Consider the following 23837-nt stretch of genomic DNA (forward strand, 5'->3'; position numbering starts at 1 on the left):
GCACCGCTTCACGTTTCCTGCCAGAAGTGACTCAGTTGGTTTCCTGTGTGATTCAGATCAGATTAATGATATTAGGCGGTGAAAAAGAATGGCTTACTCCTTATCGGCTGGAAATCCTGCTGGCCACACGCTGGATCCTAAAACAGTAAGCAGATAAAACCCTCTACGAACGAGTGTGCCAGGGAAGGAGGGAACCTACAAATTCTTCTCACTGGTATCTAAAAAAATCCCCATCCCCTAGGTACTGAAATGATGTTTGCAAGGGGTTTCCCACCCCACCCCTTTATAAGAGAGTGGTGGTAGCCCTCTTAGCGCGGTAGGCAGGGTGTCCGTCTTGTAAGAGAGTGGCGAAGGACTGTAATTCCACCTGCCTGGGAGGCTGAGGTAGCGGGATGTTCAACAGCTGTCAAGGATAGAGTGAGCTGGGGGCCAGTTTAAGCAACTTAACAAGATCCTTTCTCAAAATAAACAAGAAAGGCAAGGACTGGGGTAATCGAGCACTTGCTTAGCATGCATAAGGCCGTAGGTTCAATCCCTGGTACCTCAAAAAAGAGAGAAAGAAAGGAAGGGGAAGACCTTTGACATATGTATGGCCCTGATTTGAAGGGGAAGCCCATACATTAGGCTAAAATAACCTTGAGAGAATAGGGGTAGGGGATATATATATATATATATATATATTTTTTTTTTTTTTTTTTTTTTACTCAAGTGATAATTAGTAACGTCTTTGTCTTTGCATATGGTAGGCACCAATGGACACTTCTCAATACCTGTATCTATTGTTAGGAGCCTGGGTTTCACTTCTGGGTTCTAAGATGCCTGGGATATCCAGGGAGCGGATGGGCAGCTTTGATTTCTGACAGTTTCTGTCTTCATGCTAGGCGTTGAATTGATCAGCAAGCTGGGTAGTTTTCGAGATGAAGTGGTATATTATGGGAAGTGCTTGATAAAAATTGAGGTGGACACTGAGTCGCACTGCTTCCTGGAGTGTCTAGCCCATGTCGCTTAACAGTGAGAAGAGGAGTCACTGCATAGCTTCCATAAAATGAGATGTAGATTTAGTGACTCATGTCTGAAATCCTAGCATGCAGGAGGCTGAGGCAGGAGGATTACCAGGTCGGCCTGAACAACACAGGAAACTCAAGAGAGCCTGAGCAACGTAATAAGAGCTTGTCTCAACATGTCCCCCACCTCCCAAGGAAAACTTTAGGGGGAACCTGGATTTTTGTTGTCAGTTTGGATTACAGTTCTACATGAATTGACCATTACCTAAAGACTAAAATTGTTAGCTGCGTTGGTACCCCTTCCTTTTTGTTATCTTCAAATATCACAAAGGGAAATTGTAGACAGAGTGTCTGCACTGATGAGTGTCTGAAGACCACCTTGTGCAGTGGAGCCCCGAGGCTCACTCTATGCCACAAGAGCCAGAGGAGGCCAGCTTCATTGTCCCGCTGGCTCTCCATTAGAAAATATGGACAGCTCAGAGAAGTCCAGCTGGCTGTGGGAAGCAGTGGAAGCCTTATGAGGAATGTCCCAACAGGTGGTTGGCATCCCCTGCTCTGTTTCCTGAACATTCTTTGCTGACGTAAGTCTAATCATGTGACACTACTTCCTTCATTTACATTTTCTCATTTCTCAGCCACTTTCCCCCAACCCCCTTTTTTAAAGATAACAGTACAAATGACAGGAAGACTCGAGGCAATATGCACAAATGCCTTTGCTGACTGATCCAGGGTATTTGTGTTGCTTCCTGGTTGTGCTCATACCTTGTGGGAGGCACCACATCGGGGTCCCCATTGCTGACGTGCATAGCTACTCCACGCTCTGGGAATACCTCTTTCTCAGGACTCAGACTCAGCCACGTACAAGGAAAGTCTACAGTCTTAATCTTACAAAGAGGAAGTGAATCAAAAGGCCTAATTCTTGTAAGATCCCCGTTGAGTATGTGAGCTAATTAAAGCCAGCTTGGGAGCAGGATGTCCCAACCCGTGACTGCTGGAGCCTGGACAGGATATGACTGCGACTCTTACTAGTCCTGTGTACTTCCCAAGGAGATTGGCATATGGGATGCATTTGATCTTTGTGAATAAGCCTCTACTGAAGGCGTGGAAGATGGACTGGGAGGGAGGCAGGCAGGCAGGCAGGAGGGAGCCAGGAACATGCTAGTCAGACTATGGGAGCCCCCAAAGAATCCATCTGTAGTTTATATGATGCTCTTCTGCTTCTCGTGGCCTTGAGGGTAAAAATGAACGGCTCCCAAAACTTGTGTGCACCTGACACCAGGCCTCTGACAGCACCAGTCTCTTTCTTAGTTCCCATCACCCAAATGCAAATTCGTATATTATATAAAAGAGCCAGTCAGGGAAAATAGGTGCCTAAGGGGGTCAGTAACTGCTCTGGGGTCAGATCTGAAGTTCAGTTCCTTGCGAGCTGTGCTAATAGTTCATTTTCCCTCCATAAACCAGCTCCTTCACCAGTCAAAATGGGAATAGTACAGTAACAACCTTACCAAAAAAAGTAAGGCAGTGTCTGGTACATAAAAGGCTCCCAAGAAGAATGATAACGGATCTGGAGAGGTGGCTTAGTGGTGAAGAGCACTTGTTGCTCTCTCAGACGTCGCAGGTTCGATTCCCAGCACTTACATGTTGGATCACAGCCATCCAACTCATTTCTGATCTCTGCAGGTACCAGGCATTATTGTGCTGTGCATAAATGCATGCAGGCAAAGCTCATATTAAATAAGTAAGTCTTTTAAAATATTTTTAAAGGTTTATTACTACTATTGATTTACGGTTGCTGCTGGGCTTTTAAGAGGCCCGGAGAGCCCAGCAGAGCCACAGATGGGCTGTTCTTTTGCAGTGGCAGTGACCTTGAGAGAAATACCTGAACATGCTTCATGAAGTCACTTTCATTTCTAGTCTAGAAGTTTCTTAGGATTAAGGCTCCCCCTATAAAATCTAACTTTGAGAAGGAGTTTTCAATAGCTATGTCAAAACCCAAAGAGTGAAAGGGTCCATGCTAAAAGTACCTGACAGCAATAGGCTTACAAATACTACCATAAAAATGTTATCCACCAGGAGTTTGCCATGTGGGCAGGAATGTGTTCAGCAGAAAGATCTTGGTGATTGAATTGCTGTTCATCATGATTTCAGTCTTGCTGTTTCTGCTTTTCTTTTGCCTAGTGATGAGGATGTAACCCAGTGCATGCTGGGTAAGCTCGCTCCCAGAGAGCTACCTCCTCTCATTATTCCTATATGAATTAGCTTTCATCTCTGTATTTTCTTGTTGTTGTTGTTTTTGTTTGTTTGTTTGTTCGTTGAGACAGGGTTTCTCTCTGTAGCCCTAGCTGAACTGGAACTCACTTTGTCTAGCCACGAAGTCAGAGATCTTCCTGCCTCTGTCTCCTGAGTGCTGGGATTAAAGGCATGCACCACTACTGCTTGGCTTCATCTCTATTTATTTAAAATAATTTTATGTGTATTGGTGTTTTGCCTGTACATATGTCTGTCTGAAGTTCTCAGATCCTGGAGTTACAGACAGTTGGGAGCTGCCACATGGGTATTGGGAATTGAACCCAGGGTCCTCGGAAGAGCAACCAGTGCTCTTAACTGCCGAGCCATTTCTCCAGCCTTCATCTCTATTTTCTAATCACATCCCTTTAAAAAAAAAAGAAAGAAAAAGATTTATTTATTTATATATTACTATGTACACAGTGTTCTGCCTGCATGTACATATGCATGTCAGAAGAGGGCATCAGATCACAGTATAGATGTTGTGAGCCACCATGTGGTTGCTGGGAATTGAACTCAGGACCTCTGGAAGAGCAATCAGTGCCCTTAACCTCTGACCCATCTCCCTAGCCCCCTCTAATCACATCTTAAACCTAGCTTCTTCTTCAGGGGAAACGAGTTCCTCTCTCCTAGGCTTTCACCTCCAGTAAGGCTCACAGGCTAGCCCCAGCATCAATTGCCCATCACCCCTATCCCCAACTTACCCTGAAGTAACCATATTTGACAGTTCTTCTTCAGACTTATTCCACCTTTAAGGTTATTTCTTATTCCTGACTGTGTTTATGATCTAAAGGTTCCCATCATGCCATTCTCCCATCTCAGGGGCCTTCAAAGGAAGAGATGAAAAAAGGAAGATGTGCCCCCTCCCCCTCCGGTGTGGGAGTCACAGCAGGAGATTCACAAACCCCTCTACTTGGGGGTGGGGTGCTGCCAATGGGCAGGTCACTCTCAATCACTGAGAAGAAAGGAAGTGGAAACTGCCGCTCTGGGCTCTCTGCTCTCTGGGGACTTGAGTGGCTTTAGTTAGATGCCTACTCACCCCCAAGCTGTGTGAAGAAAAGAGGCCATTGACAGGGGCACAGGCCAAGGCACGTCATCTGGTGGGCGTTTTGTTCAGTTTTGTTCTTTTTTTTTTTTTTTTTTTTTTTTTGAATCCAAGTGGGTGATAGCTTTTTCTTTTGAGCAGTGTTAGAAACAAAGGACCTTTGAGGTCTGACCTAAGACTCCAAAGGCTTGGCGTGTAATAATCATGCAAATTGAAAAAAAAAAAACAACCCTGGACAAAAATATGTAACTTCTAGAGTGTGTGTCCCAGGCTTTTTAGAAGTCAGGGATGGTCCTAAACGAGGAACGCTTGAGTTGCCGGGGATGACGGGCTGTGTCGAGTACTTACTTCCCTGTGTTCTGTGAGTAGGAGGAACTGAGCATTCTTTTTTCTGCCCCTCGTCAGCACAGCCTACTCAAGGGAAATCCCAAAGCACAACCAAGCACGGAGGTCTTCTGTCGACCTGGAAATGGTTAACTGTTTCTAGTGTACAGATAGAAAATACAGATTCAGACTGCCTGGCTATCTTTGCTGCTTTTCGTGGGAGACAGCATTGGCTAGTTCAAAGGGAAGTTTTGCTGGCCTTCTCACTTCTGAGCCTGCCTCACTAGACTGCCTCTGTGAGTGCTGGCGTTCTTGGCTTCTTGAATGTGCGATGACTGGGAAGATGTAAAAGGCAAGTGAGTGAAGGTTAAAGCGAGCAGGTTGGTCCACTTACCTCTGCATGAACTAATTATATTATATTTAAAGTAATTGTTTCCAAGCTGAGTGTGATGGAACACCTTTGTAATTTAGCACTGGTAGAGGAGGAGACAATAGAATCAGGGGTTCGAGGCCAGCCTGGGCTACATGAGACTCCCCCCAAAAATGTGGTTTATTTTATATTTTAAATTTCATTTGTGCTACTGAGGCGGATGCACTTGGTGAGGCCGAGGCAGAAGGATCACCGTGAATGGCTGAAAAATAAGGACATGACTGCTCCAAAGTGTGGTCGAGGAGAGGGGTTTTTTATTGTAGATCTAGATCTAGAAGAGTCCAGACTAAACTGGGCTATTAGGGGTGGGGGGGGGGGAGGAAGTAGTGAGAGAGGGCAAGCAGACCAAGAGAGATCCAGGAGCAGAGCCAGCCAGGAGCTGAGTGAACAAGAGACCTTGTGTGTGTCCAAAATGGCTGAGTTACATAGGGATCAGGGCAGGGGCAGGGAATTGGAAGCCCAGCCCCTGGGAAGGAGGAGTTTAGAGTAGAAGTGAGGTGGGGAATGCTGAGAGGAGCCACAGCTACTGAGTGAGACAGTCCTAGGTTTCTTTGGTACCTGAGGAAGGCAACTAAATCAAAGGTTTGGGGCATCAGGCCTTCACCATCCTTAGGGAGGCTGTTCTGTTGCTGACCAGTTCTGAACCCCACGTCCTTCGCGTTTGCCTTCTTGCCCACAGCTAGTGACTAGGGAAGTGGTACTGGACTAGGCAGTACAGGGCGGGGATGGAGCTCAGGGCCCTGCCATGCTAGGCAAGCACTCGCCACTGAGCTACAGGCCCAGCACAGCCGCCTATTGATCAACTCTCACTTTGGGATATTCCTGCCTCTCCCTTCCTAGTGCTAGGATTACAAGAATTTTACCACAACACCCAATTTATACACTCCTAAATCTGCTTTTGTAAACTGTTTTTTTCCCTCATTTCTCAAATATTTTTTTAAATTCCAGAGGCTAAGACATGACTGGTAGTGATTAATTAGTACTCCATTACTAAGGGAGACCAGTATAACTATTCTCCCATAGGCAGATAAGTTGGTTTAAATATGAAAAAGAAAAGGAGGCAATTCTAGAACAGGAAGGCCATTTTCAGAAGTGATGAAGCCCATGCTCATTCACCAAGTGAACAGACAAATCCAAGAGCAAGGTTTGATGGGCCAACCTGGCATGGAAACGGAAATGCACACCACGAGGACACTCTACGGTTGGTTCTTCTGGGGTACGTCCCCTAGGTCACGGGACTTGAAGGACCCTCATGTCGCCATAGACTAATGTGACTGACTACCCACTTGAGTGCGCAGACCACATGCTTTGCACTCTTGTTATGATGCCAGGAACACTGTTAGGTACTATGGGTTTCCCATCATCCTATGAGAAGCCTTTGACTCTGAACTCAGGAGCAGGAGTCAGGTGTAGAGCAGTCCCTCTTTAGCTTTTCAGTGGCTCTTGTGACTCCTAAGCTGGGACATGAAATTCTAGAGGCATGACTTGAACCATACTGTAGGGAGGATGCTTGGTGGTCTTAGGACCCAGCAAGGGAAGCTGACCAAGTTATCGTCCTGTGAAAATGCCAAGGCTTTTGGCCACAAGTTTGTGGATGAGACACAGTTTCTCCTTTGTCTCTTCTGCCAGTGACCTCTTTGGAGGCTGCTCCTCCAGCCCTGCTGAGCCAGCCTTGCTTCCCTCAGCTTCTAGTGACTGTCGCTGGTATTGCTTCCTGCTCCAGGGATGGCTTTTCTGCTAGAAAATGGAACAAGCATGCAATGTCTTTCCTAATGGCCTTCTGGTTGGGAACTTTCTCATTACGTCATATTGGGATTAGCCATAATTCCAAACTAATTCTTGCCATCAGATGCGATACTGGCTGGAGTTAGCGTCTGAGCTTTCTGAGCCATAAGAGTCCACTCTGTCTAGCCATCCATCCACTCATCCACGTATGAATTAAAGACAAGAAGACTGTGGGGGACATGTCATAAGAACATTCTCACTATTGCTTCTGAGCTTCTGAGTCTGGGAGTCTGTGGTCCCAGAATCCTTTGTTAGTTTGCTTTTGAGACATAACTGTACTCTGTAGTCCAGCCTGGCCTGGAACTTACTGTTAATATCCAAAGACCTTTATCTGGGGTGTGTAGCTAAAAGTAATGAATGCCAGTCAGTCATTACTGTATTGTAGCTCTGAAGAGACGAGAACCCACTTCATTGTGCTAACAGTCACTTTTCACCTAATTCTCAAATGTGACTCATGGCCGGTGTCTCTCTCCCTCACCCCTTAAAATCAACACAGTGAGTTAGAGGAGGTCACGGCGCCCAGCCCTTCCAGTGCTCATTTTCACAAACGTGGAGGGAAGCCAGGCAGAGAGAAACCGAATGACCAGCTCGGGGCTAGAGTGGATCTTCTGAAGGCGTCTTGTCTCCAACTGTAGAGTTGGAGAGAGAGCTGAGTTAAAAGCCTGGGCCTTCTGGCCTCCCTATGTCCCAGCTCCCCTCAGAAGGAGTTTGTGTGGGTTAGGGGCTTCAGTTCCTGGGCTTTCTGGCCTCCCACCTCCCAGCAACTCTTGCTTTAATCCTCCTGTAAGTCCTTCTACGCGGCAGGCATCACGCTAGACATCTGTGATGTGAGATGGAGGAATCGGGACTTTACTCTAGCTATTGGATATGAATAGACCCATTCATTTAGTGTGTTTGCGTCGCAGTTCTTGTTGCAGACCTCAGCGGTGCCGTCCACAAAGGGCATCGTAAGAAACCTGTGCACTCTTGTGCCGTCTCATTCGCATCTCTGTGGCACTAAGAGCCATCCCGCATGCTTCCATGGTCAGGACGTGAAGGCCAGGCATTGCCCACCTGTAAGACGTGGGCTTCTAGGGGCTTGGTGCTCAGTTGGTAGTGCTTGCTTGGGCTCAGTCACCAGTACTGCGTAAGCCAGGCCTTGTGGTTAAGTTTGTAATCCCTGCCACCCGGGAGGTGGAGGCAGGAGAAGCGAGTTTTGAAACCAGTCAGTCTGGGTTGTATAATGAGTCAAGGCCATCCTTGACAACATGAGATACTGTCTTTTTGTTGTTGGTGGTGGTGGTTTGTTTTGTTTTGTTTTTGAGGCAGGGTTTCTCTGTGTAGCCCTGGCTGTCCTAGAACTTACTCTGTAGGTCAAGCTAGCCTGGATCTCCAACATCCTCCTGCCTCTGCCTCCTAAGTGCAGGGATTAAAGGTGTGTGTCACCTTGCCCAGCTGAGAGCCTGTCTTAAAAAACAAACTGAGTCTCCAAGGTGCCAACTCCTCTGACACCCTACTGTTGTGATCTGTGATAGAATACGTGTCTCTGGACGTTTGGAACCGGTGTATGTGTGTTTGACTGACATGTTCAGAGGATGCTGATGGTTTAGAGAATATTTCTAGAGGCCCTGCACCACTGTTTAATTAACCATTGCTCTAATCTCTGCACCTGACAGCTCATGGGGCTGGAGGGGGTGGCGGCATCGGGGCCGCTGCGAGTGACAATCTCAAGAGCTGAAATCTTATCTTTCCAACTCTGTCATTCATTTCAAATAGTCTGCGGGTGTCTTTGGGACCTTAGCAGGTAAGGAAAGTGAAAGAAGCTGGCCTATTAAGACTGGTGTCTCCTGGGAAGCTGGAGACTCATCCTCATCCAAAGACTTTGTGATTCCAGGGCAGGTCAGCTAATAATTGGTCACTTCTAATAAAGAGGGCAGAGGATGCCGGGAGTGCTGGAGACCATCTTTGGCTCAGGTGACCTTCGTAGAATCTTGGCTTCCTCGCCCGCAAGAAGCGGGTCTGGGCGGTGGTGCTGCCACCTCTGACAGCTTTATGATGTCATCTGAGACAATTCATCTCCACAACCTTGGAGCTAATGTCCTGTCTGTCTGTCTGACTGACATGTTGCAAAGTACCTGCCAGGCCCATTTGAGTCAACTGACTCTTTAGCTCCAGTGCCCCTGAGGTGTGTGTTGAATGGGTTTGCACTTTGTTCTTGTAATGAACCCTTGACTTAACCACAACTCTGTCCTGACCTTGGTTTTGCAAGTGTGTGTGCATGCAATTTTTTTCCCTCTTTCTTAATGCTTTCTAAAAAGCAGCGCTTGCAGATGAGCTTAGAAAGGGTGTTCTCTTCATGTTGTTTCAGGGAAAATAGAGAAAGTCAAACCTCCTCCATCCCCCACAACTGAAAGTCCCAGCCTGCAGCCTGATTTAGCCCCCGAAGAGGCTGCCGGAGCCCAGCGGCCCAAGAACCTGATGCAGACCCTCCTGGAAGACTATGAGACACACAAGTCTAAAAGGCGGGAGAGAATGGATGATAGCAGTGTAAGTTTTCCCCTCCTTTCCTTCACTTCTCTGAGCGTGACTGTCCGTGTGGCATGCTTGTGTCCTAGTTCAGAGCTGGATGTGTGCACGCGTTTATCCGGTTGTCTTTCGTCACTGGATCGGAAACCTGTTTTCAAATGAGTGGTATAATGTGCCTTGGGGCGGGGGGGGGGGTGCAGGAGGGGTGCTTGTTTTGTAGCTCAAAAATATCTGTGGTCAAGCGCTGGTTGTTTGGCAGCTAAGTAAAGCGTGAGGTGATGGGCAAGGCTGGTACAGGAGATGGCGGGTGTGGAGGAAGATAGTGTGCCTGGGTAATACAGTACAAAAGTACAAAAGAATGCACACTCCCTAAAAGCTCCCCCAGGCATCATAATCTATGTATGTGTTGCACGCTGCTCAAGAGACTAACTGTGTTTGGGCTTCTTTGGATGCATAGTTGGACAGGAAAGAAACATTTAAATGAGAGCTAAAAGCCACACATCTACCCCTCGACCTTTGACCCTCACAACTATGTACATGGTGGTCATGTGCACTATGAGGGAAGTCATCTGCTCTATGCTTTCCTTGTCTAGTAAGAGACTTAAGAGGTGTTCTGAATGGTCCCCACAAACCTGGGGGCAGCCCCAGGTTTCATGCAAACACCCTAGAGTCTCTGGCATCAGCCTTTTATCTTTCACCAAAGTACCCCCACACCCAACGTACACCACACCATTCCCCTGAGATTGCAGTTCACCTGGAGTGATAAACTACCTAGTGTCTGCCTGTTGTCCCACCGTGTTTATGAATAGCGTCCCCTCTCACTTGTCAAAGCGTCCCGGTTTGGGTAAGCTAGGCAGTCACCCTCAACTTGAATGCTCTGAGGTTCACAGTAGGAAGTCCCTGCCAACTCAACGCCTTTCCTGTCCTGTCCTGTCTGGATAATCCCAAGTTCAAGGGTTTCTGGGATGGATGCCCGATGCTGAAGGCTCCTTTTCAATTAGAGTGAAAAAGAAAAGATGAAAACACACATGTCCGTCTGCTTAATTGTGAAGGAATGCTTGCCTAGCAACCCTGTGAGGCCAAGGGGCTTCTCTGTGGATGGAGCCCTGTATTGGGTAGATGCTACAGACAGTTCTACTGGGTTTTGCTGGGCAGGTGCAAGCAGCCGCTTACTGTCTACTAAGTGCTGTTAGCTGCCTCATTTGGGTGGTGTGTCCCTCTTTAGATGTTTGTAATTGCAGTCTGAAATGCACACATACACTTTCTTCTTTCTCCATGATTCAGCAGTGCACATGCTGCTGGATGCTAGCTGAAGAGTCGTGGCCCATTCAGCCATGACCCACACCAATGCTTTCTATGTGCATCCTGTTTCTTGTTTGCGCTTTTTGCACTGGATGCAGATGTTAAGAGGGGAAAGCACGTTTCCCAGCCTGCAATCCTAGCCACAGGGAAGCAGAAGTAGGAAGATAACATAATCCAGGTCTGCCTGGGACGAAGTGGAAGGGGACACTCTTGTCATAAACCCCTTCTCAGGCGCATCCGATGCTCAGACACCCACCCAAGGAATGCCAACCAGGCCCAGTTTTCTCTCAGAATGAATGAAGCTGTCTGGGGGCAGCATTCTTCTAAGTGTCAATGGCCTCCTGTCTCTATTTTTTTTTTTCAGACAAGGTTTCTCTGTGTAGCCTTGGCTGTCCTGGACTTGCTTTGTAGACCAGGCTGGCCTCGAACTCACAGTGATCCACCTGCCTCTGCCTCCCAAGTGCTGGGATTAAAGGCGTGCGCCACCACTGCCTGGCTTTCCTGTCTCTGTTTTACCCAAGTAAATAAACATGTTGGCTAAGAAAGAAACCTACTAGTGAATCAATTTATTTTTATTCTTCTTTGAAGACTGGGTGTTTTGAACTTTTCCTGGCATCACAGAATTTGTCAATTGTTGAAGAGTTTTGGGGAGAGGACAAAATCCAATCCCCTACACCCTTCCCTGCCCTGCTTGTAGTAGACACTCAAATCTCAAAAACTCATACTCAAATTGCTTCTTGAAAAATTATATGGACGCCGGGCTGTGGTGGCGCACGCCTTTAATCCCAGCACTCGGGAGGCAGAGGTGGGTAGATCCCTGTGAGTTTGAGGCCACTCTGGTCTACAATGCGAGTCCAGACAGCCAAGGCTACACAGAGAAACCCTGTCTCGAAACCACCCCCCCCCAAAAAAAAATTATACTGGCATCTGCCAGAACTGATTTCTAACCCTCCCGCTAGCCTGGCTTCAGCCCTTCTCCTGTAGCGCACCTTTCCACGCCTCTGCAGAAAAGAACAAGCTGCATTTCCCCCACTTGGTCCCTAGCTCCGTTCTCCCTCATCATTTGTACTAGAAGGATAACACGGAGGGGGTGGGTTGCCTGGTGTGGTTGTGTGGCTGACGGCCCCTTCTCACCTTCTATCCCGTCCCTAGAGGCTAAAGGCGATTCTATTCAGACACTCATCCTAAATAGTCATTGCAAATGCTTGTCCAAGGGCAATCCCAAAGCTTGGAATCTTACCCAGACCCACGGGCTCTGATGAGGGAGGCTGGGGTCTCCTTGGTTAGATAGTGCTGTCCTTAGGCCTGTGTGAGAGGACCTCCCCCACAAGCCTGGCCCCTCCTCCCAACCCACCTTGACTCCCTTTCCCCTTCATGCCCTTCTCTCTTCATTGCAATGACACAACGACAAGACTGTCTAAGGTTCAGAGCAGCCCATAGGAAACGGTTACAGTATCCATCCATCAAATCCAGAACGGCCACCTGGAACTGTCCTTGCTGGTGGGCAGCTGCTTAGACAACAGGGGAGAAGAAGTCATGTTGATTCAGTGTGCGGACAACGAAAACAGCATCTGGCTTATCTGATATTGTTATTAATGAGTAATAGAGTATCTCTTTGCCTCAAGAGATACAGACTTTTAAATAAACAAATATCAGATAGAGCAATACTTGGAGAGGTTGTGTAATGGTTGTCTCTCCCCCACCCCAGCCTCTTCCCCCTCCTACTCACTTCTGGCATGGTGCCAGTGCCCAGCCGCTGGGGGGGTGGGGAAGGCTGTGACTGTGTCTCCGGACATGTACTAACCCTGGTCTTTTCCCTCTCTGCCAGTACACCTCTAAGTTACTGTCTTGCAAGGTGACTTCCGAGGTACTTTTCAACTTGTCTTGTCTGTGTCCTGATGCATGCTTGATCCTGGTGCATGCTCTGGTGGTTTGCTGTCAAGTCTCCTGTGTTCAGGAAGAATGGCGAGAAAAAAAAAATGCCATCTCTCCATGTATCTTTTCTGCCTGGCCTCTCTGAATTGGGGAGCTGACTCAAATGTTGGAGTCCATGTGATAGTGAACACTGTTGTGCTGTGCTGTGCTGGGATGTGGGATTGGAAAAGACCTTCATCCTCCATGGATCTGGAAGACACTGAACTAGAGGGCAATTATTGGCAGGCTCTGTTTTTTTTTTTTTTTTTTTTTTTTTAGTTTCTTCAGCCACAAGTAGCAAGTATATTCTGGTCTCGTTAGCAAACAGCGCCCTCTACAGGCTAAGACTGTGATTCTGACTCGTCCTTTATTAACCTTAACGTAATTCCCAGAGAGCTCTGCTCTGGATTTAGTTAGGACAATGTATTTCAAAGGCAAACCATGCCAGTCCCTGTATTTTTGTTTTGGAAGCTCAGCTATGCAGCGGTTTTCCCCAAAACCTCCTCCTTCCCCGCTACAATTACCTTTTACACAGATACAAATATATGTGCTGTAAGAATACAATCCTAGTGGTGCTGGAGAGGTGGCTCAGCAGTTGAGAATGTTTGCTGTTTCTGGAGAGGATCAGGAGGAGTTTGGTTCCCAGCACCCACATCTGGTGGGTCACAATCATCTGTAACTTCAGCTCCAGGGGATCTGATGCCCTCATTTGGCCTCTGTAGGCACCTGATGAATGTGAACACACACACACACACACACACACACACACACACACACACACACACACGCTCACATACATACACACATTTAAAAATTTAAATAATTGAGCTGGGTGTGGTAGAGCATGCCTTTAATCGCAGCACTTGGGAGGCAGATGTGAGCTTGAGGTCAGCCTGGTCTACAAAGCAAGTCCGGGACAGCCAAGGCTACACAGAGAAACCCTGTCTTGAAAAACCAAACCAAACAAACAAGCCAATTAAAGCCAGGTATGGTGGTTAGCACATGAGTTTTATTCCAGACAGCCAATGCTATACAAAGAAACCCTGTCTCTCCCCATTTCCAAATTAAAAAATTTAATGCTATTTGTATACAACATACATACATGCATACATACATACACACTTGCATACTTGGGTTTGAATCTAGAGCTTGACACATGTCAGGCGAGCACCCTCTATCCTACGTAGTTCTAGTCCTATTTTTATTCCTCTTATTTTTTTAAAGGTTTTTCGATCTCTCTCTTTTTCTTTTTCTGTAAGAAAGCATGGCACTTTATATTTTCAGTTCTATAGCATTGCATTTGTATTTCAAATGTACAGAATTGTAGGGAGTCATTCATCCACACGCAGTTCATATGGAGAATCAACTGTGCGTTGGATGCTATAGCAGGGCCCAAGAAGGCAGCGGGCAGCATGCCCTGAAGTCATGGAGCCAGCCTGCAGCTCCCTGCCTTAGTGAGACAGCATGCACCTCTCGCCCTGTCCCGCCCCTATAATTTCATAGTATTGGCTAGATTGTTTTCAAAGAATATAATGTGGCAAATCCAATTCAAGCCCTCTTGTTACTTCTTCTAGTTCTCACTTTTGTGTTTCTGTCACTCTTTATCTCCTCTGAGGAGTCACTATTAATGTAGTGATGTTCATTTTTGTGCATGGTTTTGTATTACTCTATGGAAAACTATATATATATATATATATATATATATATATATATATATATATATATATATGCTTTAAGAATGCAATACTAGCGGTGCTGGAGAGATGGCTCAGCAGTTGAGAATGTTTGCTGTTTCTGGATAGGATCAGGAGGAGTTGGTTCCCAGCACCAACATCTAAATTTTTAAATGTGTGTATGTATGTGAACATATACACATATACACACACACATATATAAATGTATACACACATATATGCATGTATATATTAGGGGTTTTGCATGTTTTAAATTTTCTATAAATTGTAAGTCTCACACACACACACACAAAATTGTATGGCACGTGGTGGTATTCTCTTCTTTACTCATTGCTTTCATTTATTTATATTTAAATTTTATTTTATTTATTATTTTATGTGTGTGATACTTGGGCTGCATGTATATCTGCGCACCATGTGTGTGCAGTGCCCTTGGAGGCCAGAAGAGGGCATTGGCCCAGAACTGGAGTTACAGATGCTTTGTGAGCTGCCATGTACCAGTTCTGGTAATTGAATCTGGGTCCTGGGCAAAAGCAGCCAGGTCTCTGAACCACTGAGCCATCTCTCTGGCTCCTGTCCTATGGTTTTTATACGTGTCCCTGCTTAACCTGTGGTTCTAGTGTGTTCATTAGAACCTCTAAGCAGTGTCCTGTTGAATGACTACATCCTTCTTTATGGACTTTCCTGTCATTGGAAATGTAGATGTAAGTTGTTTCAGGTGAGCTCTTTTGGGTGGGGATTGAACCCAGGTCCTCTGGCATGCCAGACAAGCACTAATGCACATTACCACACATTGTGTATGGATGGATTTCTCTATCTACAACTGGGCATATGCTTATGCTTATTTGCTGCTCCTGCGAATTGTTCTTCAACTTTGTTGTGTCAACCTCCACTATCATGTGCATTTTGAACATGGCTCATTACTAGCAGAGTAACTACACATTTGTAGCTATAGATTTAAGCTGTTGGCTGCTGATTGTTTATAACATTGAAAGTGAGTGCTGCGAATACCATGGCATGTGCCTTCCTTGTTGCCTGATTTTTGGCCCTCATTTAGGAAGTAGCTCTTGGAGAATCAGGCCCCACTCCCATAACCTCGTTGAGTTAGTATGGTTCAGAGTGGAGAAACTGGTCAAGGATGTGCAACGAAGATAGAATTGGGCCCAGGCAACCTTCAGTGAAGAAAAAGCAAGAGGCTCACGTGAGCACGGCTGTTAATGGAGTCACTCAGAGTTTAACCCATTTGCCCTTTGCTTCATAGCTCACATTTGACTGCTACCTGAAAGTTGAACAACCGAGTTGAGATCCCCAAGTATCAGAAAGACGACTCATTTTAGAGATTGTTCGAAGAGAACTGATAGTTTTTCTCCCACCAGACCTCAAGTTGAGTTAATTTGTGAAAACGGTAGTAACTGCACAGCTCACAGCGTCCCACAGCTGTTGAGCAGCCACGTGGCTCGATGGCCTCTAGCATTGGCTGCACACCTGGAGTTTAAACCTCCTTGGCTTTTCCCTCTACTGACTTAGAAATGCTGGCCAAGTTACTTAACCTCCCCATGCGTTAGTCTCCCCGTAAGTAAATGTGACCAGTAATGGCACGACTCTTCCCAGGACACTCCTGGCTCTGTGTACTTATGATTGAAAGCAAACTATGACTGGAGTTCCAGAGACATGCATTTGGTCCCAGAAAAGGATTTAGAAAGTATAGTTAATGTAGAGGCAGGCGGATCTCTATAAGTTCGAGGCCAGCCTGGTCAATGAAGAGAGTTCCAGGACAGCCAGGGCTACACACAGTCTTGAATTATGCAATAACAGAAGTATCAGAAGAGTTCAGAGTTTATACACACCCTCACCCACATCTGAATAATTGTAGAACAAGAAGAGCTCATTCATGCCTTCCCTGAGGCATTTGCCTTTCTAGTCTTCCCAAGGCCCATCGCAGGACTTGATAGCCCTGAGTCCTAAGGGCCAGGAGCCCCAGGACATCTTTAACTGAGGTTCCCAGCCATTTCAATACTGGCTCATTCATTTCCCTCTCTGAGGGGATTTAGATTTCATTAGAAATCCAGCATCAGAGGCCGGGTGTGGTGGCGCACGCCTTTAATCCCAGCACTTGGGAGGCAGAGGCAGGCGGATCGCTGTGAGTTCGAGGCTAACCTGGTCTACAAAGTGAGTCCAGGACAGCCAAGGCTACACAGGGAGACCCTGTCTCAAAAAACAAAAAACAAAAACAAACAAACAAACAAACAAAAAACAACAACAAAAATCCAGCATCAGGTAAAAAGGGAATGAGTTATTAGAGCTCCTAATCCAGAGATGTTTAAGCCCAGGCTATGCTAAATGTTTCTACAATTATCAATACAAGTTCCCTGCCTGCTGCCCCTGTTGTGACTGAATTCTATGATGAAAGAAACTCTCATACCCCCACATGGAACACCGTATGTGATGTGTTGGGAACCCGATCGGTATTAGTAAGATGAGCAGAAAGATGATGGATTTTGACATGGGTTTCTGAAAAATAGAGCAAGGAAGTGTATGAAACATTGAAATGAGACCAAAAGCCAGGCGAGGCACCTACGTGCCATTAATCTTAGTGTTCTGGGGGCTGAGGTAAGTGGATTGTGAGTTCTTGGATCACCTGGGCTACATGGCAGGAACTTGTCTCAAAAGAAAAAGAAAAGAGGGCACTGGAGAGATGGCCCAATGGTTAAGATCACTGGCTGCTCTTCCAGAGGACCTGGCTTCTGTTCCCAGCACCCACATTGCAGCTCACAAGGGCCTAAAACTCCAGTTCCAGGTTCATCTACGACCCTTTTCTAGGCTCTGCAGGCACTGTTTATGCAAGTGGTGCACAAACATTCATGCAGGCAAAACAGTCATACACATAAAGATAAATAAATCTTTTAAGGAAAGAGAGAAAGGGAGGTAGTAAAAAGGTTTAATAGCAAGTAAAAACATCATTATCAACACCATTGTTGTTGTTGTTTTAAAGAAACCCTTTTCAGAACCTTATCTTTATTTTCATACTCCTGAGAACTTCGAGAATTTCTCAATTTCAAGAATTGTCTTTCTGGGGCTGGAGAGATGGCTCAGAGGTTAAGATCACTGGGCTGCTCGACCAGAGGTCCTGAGTTCAATTCCCAGCAACCACATGGTGACTCACAACCATCTATAATGTGATCTGATACCCTCTTCTATCTGGTGCTCTCTTCTGTCATGCAGTCATACATGCAAATAGATTGCTTATATACACACATAAACAAATCTTTAAAAAAAAAAGAATTATCTTTCTGGAAGACATGAGCAATTTACACAGCACAGGGTTCCTTATAGAATCTGTATTTTATCCCACTTCAATGTCTGTAACCCTTTCAGATGCAGGAAAGAGTTATTTAAGGACAGCCCTGGGCACTTGCAACTGTTTGTTACTTGGGACAGTGACATGGGGACACTGAGGCACTGCAGTGTGTGACTTTTCATAAGTCACATTGCCACAATGATTTGAAGCCTAGATCTCCCTGAGCTAGCTTCAGACGCCATGCTGCCTCCTGCGAAGGCCATGGTGTCAGGACAAGTAAGATGGGCAGGAGACCGTACTGAAGAGTAGGTAGGGCCAAGGCGTTACCATGAGTGCTTCCACCGGGCAGCTCAGAAAAGCCAAGCAGGACTTTTTAGAAACTCTGCATCCTAAGTGAACACCAGAGTATCTTGGCAGCACTCACGAGCTTGCATTTGTTGCAGTGGCCTGCCCTGGAGCCATTGCCTTGTCCTGGCCACTGACATGTCTTTCTCATCTGGATTCCACCCCATCCATACTAAAAACTGGACCAGGTGGCCTGACACCTTCTCTCTGAAGAGCCCACAAATGATTCTAATAAACAGGAGGGAGGGAGGGAGGGAGGGATGTCCCACCCTCATGAAGGTGAGCCTATTTGGCCTCGATGTTGTCACCTTTAATTTCCTTTAATAGTAGTGTGCATGATCTTGGTGACGCACACAGCAGAATGCTGATGCCTTTTTACTGTTCTGAAAGCTTCCTTGGTCCATCACCTCACAGCCATTTGTGTTTCATTCTGCCATACTAGATAGAGTCTTGTGATATAAATATTTTCCTAGTGTTATGTGGGTCTGCATCATCAAGTCCACATTGGCCCATAGTTAGACATTCTTTCCACATCTTTGGTTATGAAGCAGCTAAGAGGGTCTGTAGTTGTGCCATTCAAAATGGTGGTTAGTAGCCCTAGGGGACTATTTAAATTTAAATTATAATTTACTAAAATGTTTCATTTCTCAGCGGCCTGTCCGTACGTCAAGGGCCTACTGGCCATCTGTGGGCAGTGGCTGCCACTTTGGATGGCACAGATGAACAATTTCAGTATGGCATAAAGGTCTGTGCACAACAGGACCGGGGAGCTTGCATAGAGAGCTCCTTTAAAATATTTAGCTAGAACAGGATACAGGTAGAACTCAGCTGTAGAGCCTTTGTCCAGTATATTTAATGCTCCGGGTTCAGCCTCCAGCACCACAAAACCAAACCCAGAAAAGTCTGAGGCAGAGTTAAGTCTAGTTTAAACAAACTAACAAACTTGTAAATATGTGACAAAAAAAAAAAAAAGATACTGGAAACCATGGGTCAGGTAGTAAGCTCATTTTGGCTTTGAAGTTAAGTCACCTCCTGTCCTTTGTCCAGTCTCTGCTGTTCATCACCTACGCCCAGCAGTACCAGAGCCTGTGCCACCTTCATCCTGTGGACATGATGTCGAATGAGGAAATGGAATGGAGGCATGAAAAGGAGGAGGTTGGCTTATGTGAACTCTCTGTTAATTTCCCTGCCTCTCTTTCCAGGTCCTGGAGGCCACTCGGGTTAATCGAAGAAAGAGTGCCCTGGCCTTGCGCTGGGAGGCGGGGATTTATGCCAACCAAGAGGAGGAGGACAATGAATAAACTTCTTTCAGCCCAGGAAACGCCTTTGCTGAAGGAGTTTCAGCAAAGAAACCAAGAAATTATCAAGTCGGAAGCATTTTAATGGACTATTTATTAAAGTGCATAAAACTCAACGATCCTCATGTAGACCAGAAGCTGCAATACACAATGATTTAAAAGAAGAAAAGCGAATTGAACAGGAAGTTCACCCATCAAACTCTGAGACCAGGGTCAGAAGAGAAAGGCTGTCTTTGTGACTCAGAGAAGCCCCTGGCTTTGGACCATTCTACCACTCATCCAAAGGGACACAGATGTGACAAATGAGTTGACGTAGTTACTGCAGGCAGAACCGAAGCCAGCCTTGGATGGGTTGTGAGGAGGAGCAAACACTGGCACAGCCATTCCAAGGCAACCAACAGCCCAGGCTGGTGGTGCAGCCTACGGCACATAGACTGTCCCTCACCACCAGCCTCCCACCCCTTTCTTGCTTGAGGTATCAGAAGTGTTGGGTTGACTCCATTTTCTCCAGCAGCCATAAAAACGAATGGTGTTTCTTTCCATAGTTGCCCAAAAAGAGGCAGTGATGATTCAGTCTCTCTTATGTGTAATCATTTTTAATTGGGTACACTTAATGGTCACAATACATAAAAACCATATTTTTAAGACAATATCTCTTCATGTTGCAGATGCAATCTATTCTCCAGTAGGAGGTTGAGCGTGGTGGGGAGAGAGAGCCAAACCAAATGGGTTATTAGCTTTAGGACTTTGTCTGCTTTTACTGTTGACTGATAGCTTAGGAAAACACACTTTCACAGTTATGTTTCTTCATAGAAAACTATATTTAGTGGGCAATGACTATTTTTATGAGGGGACGGGGGATAGGAACATGGATAAAACCTGTGCACATTGAACGGCTTGGTTCAAGATGGTAGGCGTATTTTTAGAACGGCAATAATTGAAAATAAAAGGGGGGCAGACTGCCTTAGAAAGGGAGATGATCAGAAATAAGTGTTTATAACTATTTTGTATTTTAAAGTTGGCCTTAGAGGTGGTTGGGGCATAGGATGGATTGCTTGGGATCTGAGAAAGACAACATTAGAGTCATGGAGGCAGGGAGAGGCAGGGGGTGGGAGGGAGAAAGAGGGAAAGTGAGGAAGGGAGAGAGACTATTTTTGCTGAACGAGCAGTGTTTTTCAGGATGACAAAGAGAAAAATATAGACTAGAAATTTAAGTACAGACATGGAATCAGCTACAAATCCTAAAGATGGTGTGTATGCCTTTGTGTGCCTGTGTAAGGAGTATATGTTCACTGTTCACTGGTAAGGGTATGCTGGTGTGTGTGTGTGTGTGTGTGTGTGTGTGTGTGTGTGTGTGTGTGTGAAAATTCCAGGTTGATCGTGACACATAGGTGTACAGTATTTCCTCCACCGCTGTCTGCCAGCTTCAGGAGTGAGTGACAACTTTCTTTTTTTTATGAAAAGGGATATAAAGGCACAGGGCAGATGCAGTATTTCTAATATGGAACTGACCTAACGTGGTATTTGCATGAGTCACAGTTGTGAAGCTTTGAGCAGTTTTGTATTGCTAAACCTGACATTTAGAACACATCCTATTTATTCTCAAACTTTTGTATTCATGCTCATGTACTGTAGAGGACGCCAGCTTTACTCTTCCTGTCACTTAAAGCAATATAAAGGTATTCAGTAATCAGGTGTCCTGAGTTTCTGGATGAGAAGAAAATGTTTCATTTCTGAAGGGGGAGGAGGAGGAAGGAAGAAGAAGAAGAAGAAGAACTAACCAGCCTTTATAATGTTTCCTTTATTTTAAAGCTATTTCTTACAAGCAATAATTAAATCTGACCTTGCTAAAATTCATTTTTGTTTTTTTATGTTATTATGTCATAAGCTCTATGTTATTCTAAGAAGTAGTGACTCCACAATATTTATATGTACTGTTCTACATATTATCTTTGCTCTTTTTTTTATTAACTACTGTTGACTGTGTTGGGGGGAAGAAGCTTATTCACTGCTGAGTAGTGGGCACAAAGTAAAAAGATGGAATTGTCTAATGACTTATAAGGATGTTTAAAAACTGCCAAGGGAACCTGTAATTTTGAAGCCAAAATCTGCAGTTGCTAGCCAAAATTGCACATTGGAAACGCACACGGTCTTTAGATGGTCCACTCTCTTAGACAGAATGTTTTTTTAAAAATGCCACTGGGGACAGAAAACAAGTGAGAACTCTGCCGCAAGGAATCTGCTTTATAGTGAGGGAGGCTGGCCCAAACGCAAATGTCCTGGACCATAACATGCATGAGAGATTAGAAGTCCCATTAGACAGGTGGGGACATTGGAGAAGGGATATCTTTGTCTAGTTAAGGACAGCCTGGTTTACAAAGTGAGTCCAGGACAGTCAAGGCTACACAGAGAAACCCTGAAAAACAAAACAAAAAACAAAAAACAAACAAACAAAAAAAGATTTCCAGCAGGAAGCCCCAAATGCTTGGCCTGAGATCACAGTGACATGAGCGGTCCTTCCCTGAGGTAAACATAGGGATAAGGGACATATGGGGGAGGGGTAGCTGCCATGTCATGTGGTTTCCCACACAGTGGCAGTTAGCCCGGCTAGAGAGTAGGATGGTACCATGGGTCATACCAGAAAGAAAATGTACTTTATGTTTTCTGGTATCTGCTCCAAGACTGTGGAGGCGATACAGACCAACTAGTTTTCACGAGGGGAAGCAGTCCTCATGACTTCCTTAGACTTCTAGTCCTGCTTGGAAGGGAACCTAGGAACCCTACCGGAGGTTACACCGAAGAAAGACTTGGCAGCCAGAGCCCGCATACTTCCTGGGGATGCAGTGCTCTTTGACTACAGTAGGAAGAAGTCCTGACGGATGAGGGATTGCAGAGCCGGGGCCCTTTGGGCCATACTCCATTTGTAGATGAGGAGACACTCAGTTTCTGCTAATCTTCCCTGGTCACACAGCTTTTTCCACTGTGGTTTCCCAGAATCCTTCTAAGGTCCCCTGGCTTCCCTCTATTTGACAGTTCTTGTGTACTCCGTTAAGAGGGAGATCACAGCCAGCTTTTCTCTGTGTTCCTGGGGGAGGTTATTTTTTTGGCTTCTTTGGGGGGGGGATTTGTTTATTTGTTTTTTCCTCATTCAAGAAACATTTGAGCCACTGCTTTGGACATATCACTGTGCTAGGCTCTAGGATCCCACGTGGGCCCCTGTCATTTTCCCAAGCTGGAGCAGATCCCTGGGGGAAAGTCTTTCCTGCCCCATAAGCCTGAGATAAAGAGGCTCCTCAGCATTTTGCCTCAGACGCTCGGCTCCACCTGCATCAGCACACAAAGCTTGCAAGTCTCAGCTGTAAGACATGGTTAGCTTCTGTAGACGTTAAGACCTTCCTGAAGGAATTCCACGCTGCAGCGTCTGTACCCGCACTTTCCTCTGGAGCCTAAGACTTGACAGCCTCGCCTTTCTCATCAAGAAAGGAAGAAAGCAGACTCTGTCAGCCAGCGGCAGAGGCCAGGCTGCACTTGGATGACATGGTGCATGTCCTTTTCCTCCAACCCATGCATGCTGCCCACACTAGGCAATGGCGTAGAAACAGTTATAGATCAGTGTCCACATGCACATATACACATCTACACTTTGTCTTACACACACACACACACACACACACACACACACACACACACACACACACGAACAAGGAACACCAAAACAGTGTTGATTGTTGTGTTTAAAGACAATTTTTTTCCACCTGGAGAATGGACTTAATTTATGTATTAAAAAAAAGATATATAGATATATATATATAGCCCAAGTGTTAGAGATGGCGAATGTATCCAGTTTCAGTTACAAAAACAACCTTCTGAATTTTAAGCATTCAGTGAGCTGCCAATTTTGATTTTGTGTTGTGTTGCTCTTTATCCAAATGGCTTTCTCTTTTCTTTTCTTTTTTCTTTTTTTTTTTTTCTAATTGGAAGAAGGGCGGAACAGTGGGGGGAAGCAGCAATACTGTGTTTGAAAAATTATGCTCTGTACCTGGCTTTCCCGTGTTATGTTAACCACTTAAATGTTTTTATTCTGCTTTGGTTTTATAGTGACTGTGAGGCATTCGATACAACTATACAGTTATTTTCTCATTAAAACTCACCATGTGTGGTGTTTTTCTTTTCCCTTTTCTTTTTAAGGATGGCTATTGTTTGGCTGTGAAAGGAGGTTGAGGGGTTTGTTAGCCAAGCTCTAAGGGGCATGCCCTTGTTTAGTATGTGTACGTCCCTTGTTCACTTCGCAGCACTGCAAACAAACAAACAACAAAACAAGCCTCATAAAGCTGGGCCTCCTGTCACACATCTGTAATCTCAGCACTCAGGAGACCCAGGCAGGATTGCCATAAGTTTGAGGTAGACTGGTCATCATGTTCTAAGCCAGACAAAGTTATACCCAACCTACTTCCAAAAAGGAAACCCACTAAGATAACAAAGCCATATAAGCCACAGTGATAGCACATGCCTCCGAGGAGGCAGGAGAATGAAAAGTTCAAGGGCAACCTTAGCTATGTACTAAGTTTGTAATCAATCTGAGGTACATGAAATCATACTTCAAAACA

At 45.5% G+C, this 23837-nt stretch overlaps 1 protein-coding gene across 10 annotated transcripts in view; it reads left to right on the forward strand.

Annotated features, from left to right (window-relative positions):
- PALM2AKAP2 (PALM2 and AKAP2 fusion) overlaps window positions 1-23417 on the forward strand; it is a 463139-nt gene extending 439722 nt beyond the window's left edge. For 7 of the 10 annotated variants that reach the window (XM_084781897.1, XM_084781902.1, XM_084781899.1 and 4 more), the window contains 3 exons: window positions 9222-9400; window positions 12510-12548; window positions 19135-23417. In XM_084781897.1, the coding sequence (XP_084638023.1) occupies window positions 9222-9400; window positions 12510-12548; window positions 19135-19233 (317 nt within the window). In that variant the 3' untranslated portion in view covers window positions 19234-23417. The remainder of the gene's footprint in view (window positions 1-9221; window positions 9401-12509; window positions 12549-19134) is intronic. The other 3 variants (XM_084781900.1, XM_084781903.1, XM_084781901.1) reach the window with 2 other exon arrangements.
- Window positions 23418-23837: the final 420 nt, after the last annotated feature.

The sequence above is a fragment of the Acomys minous genome (assembly GCF_964271855.1).
Source record: "Acomys minous genome assembly, chromosome: 1".
NCBI classification, from domain to species: domain Eukaryota; kingdom Metazoa; phylum Chordata; class Mammalia; order Rodentia; family Muridae; genus Acomys; species Acomys minous.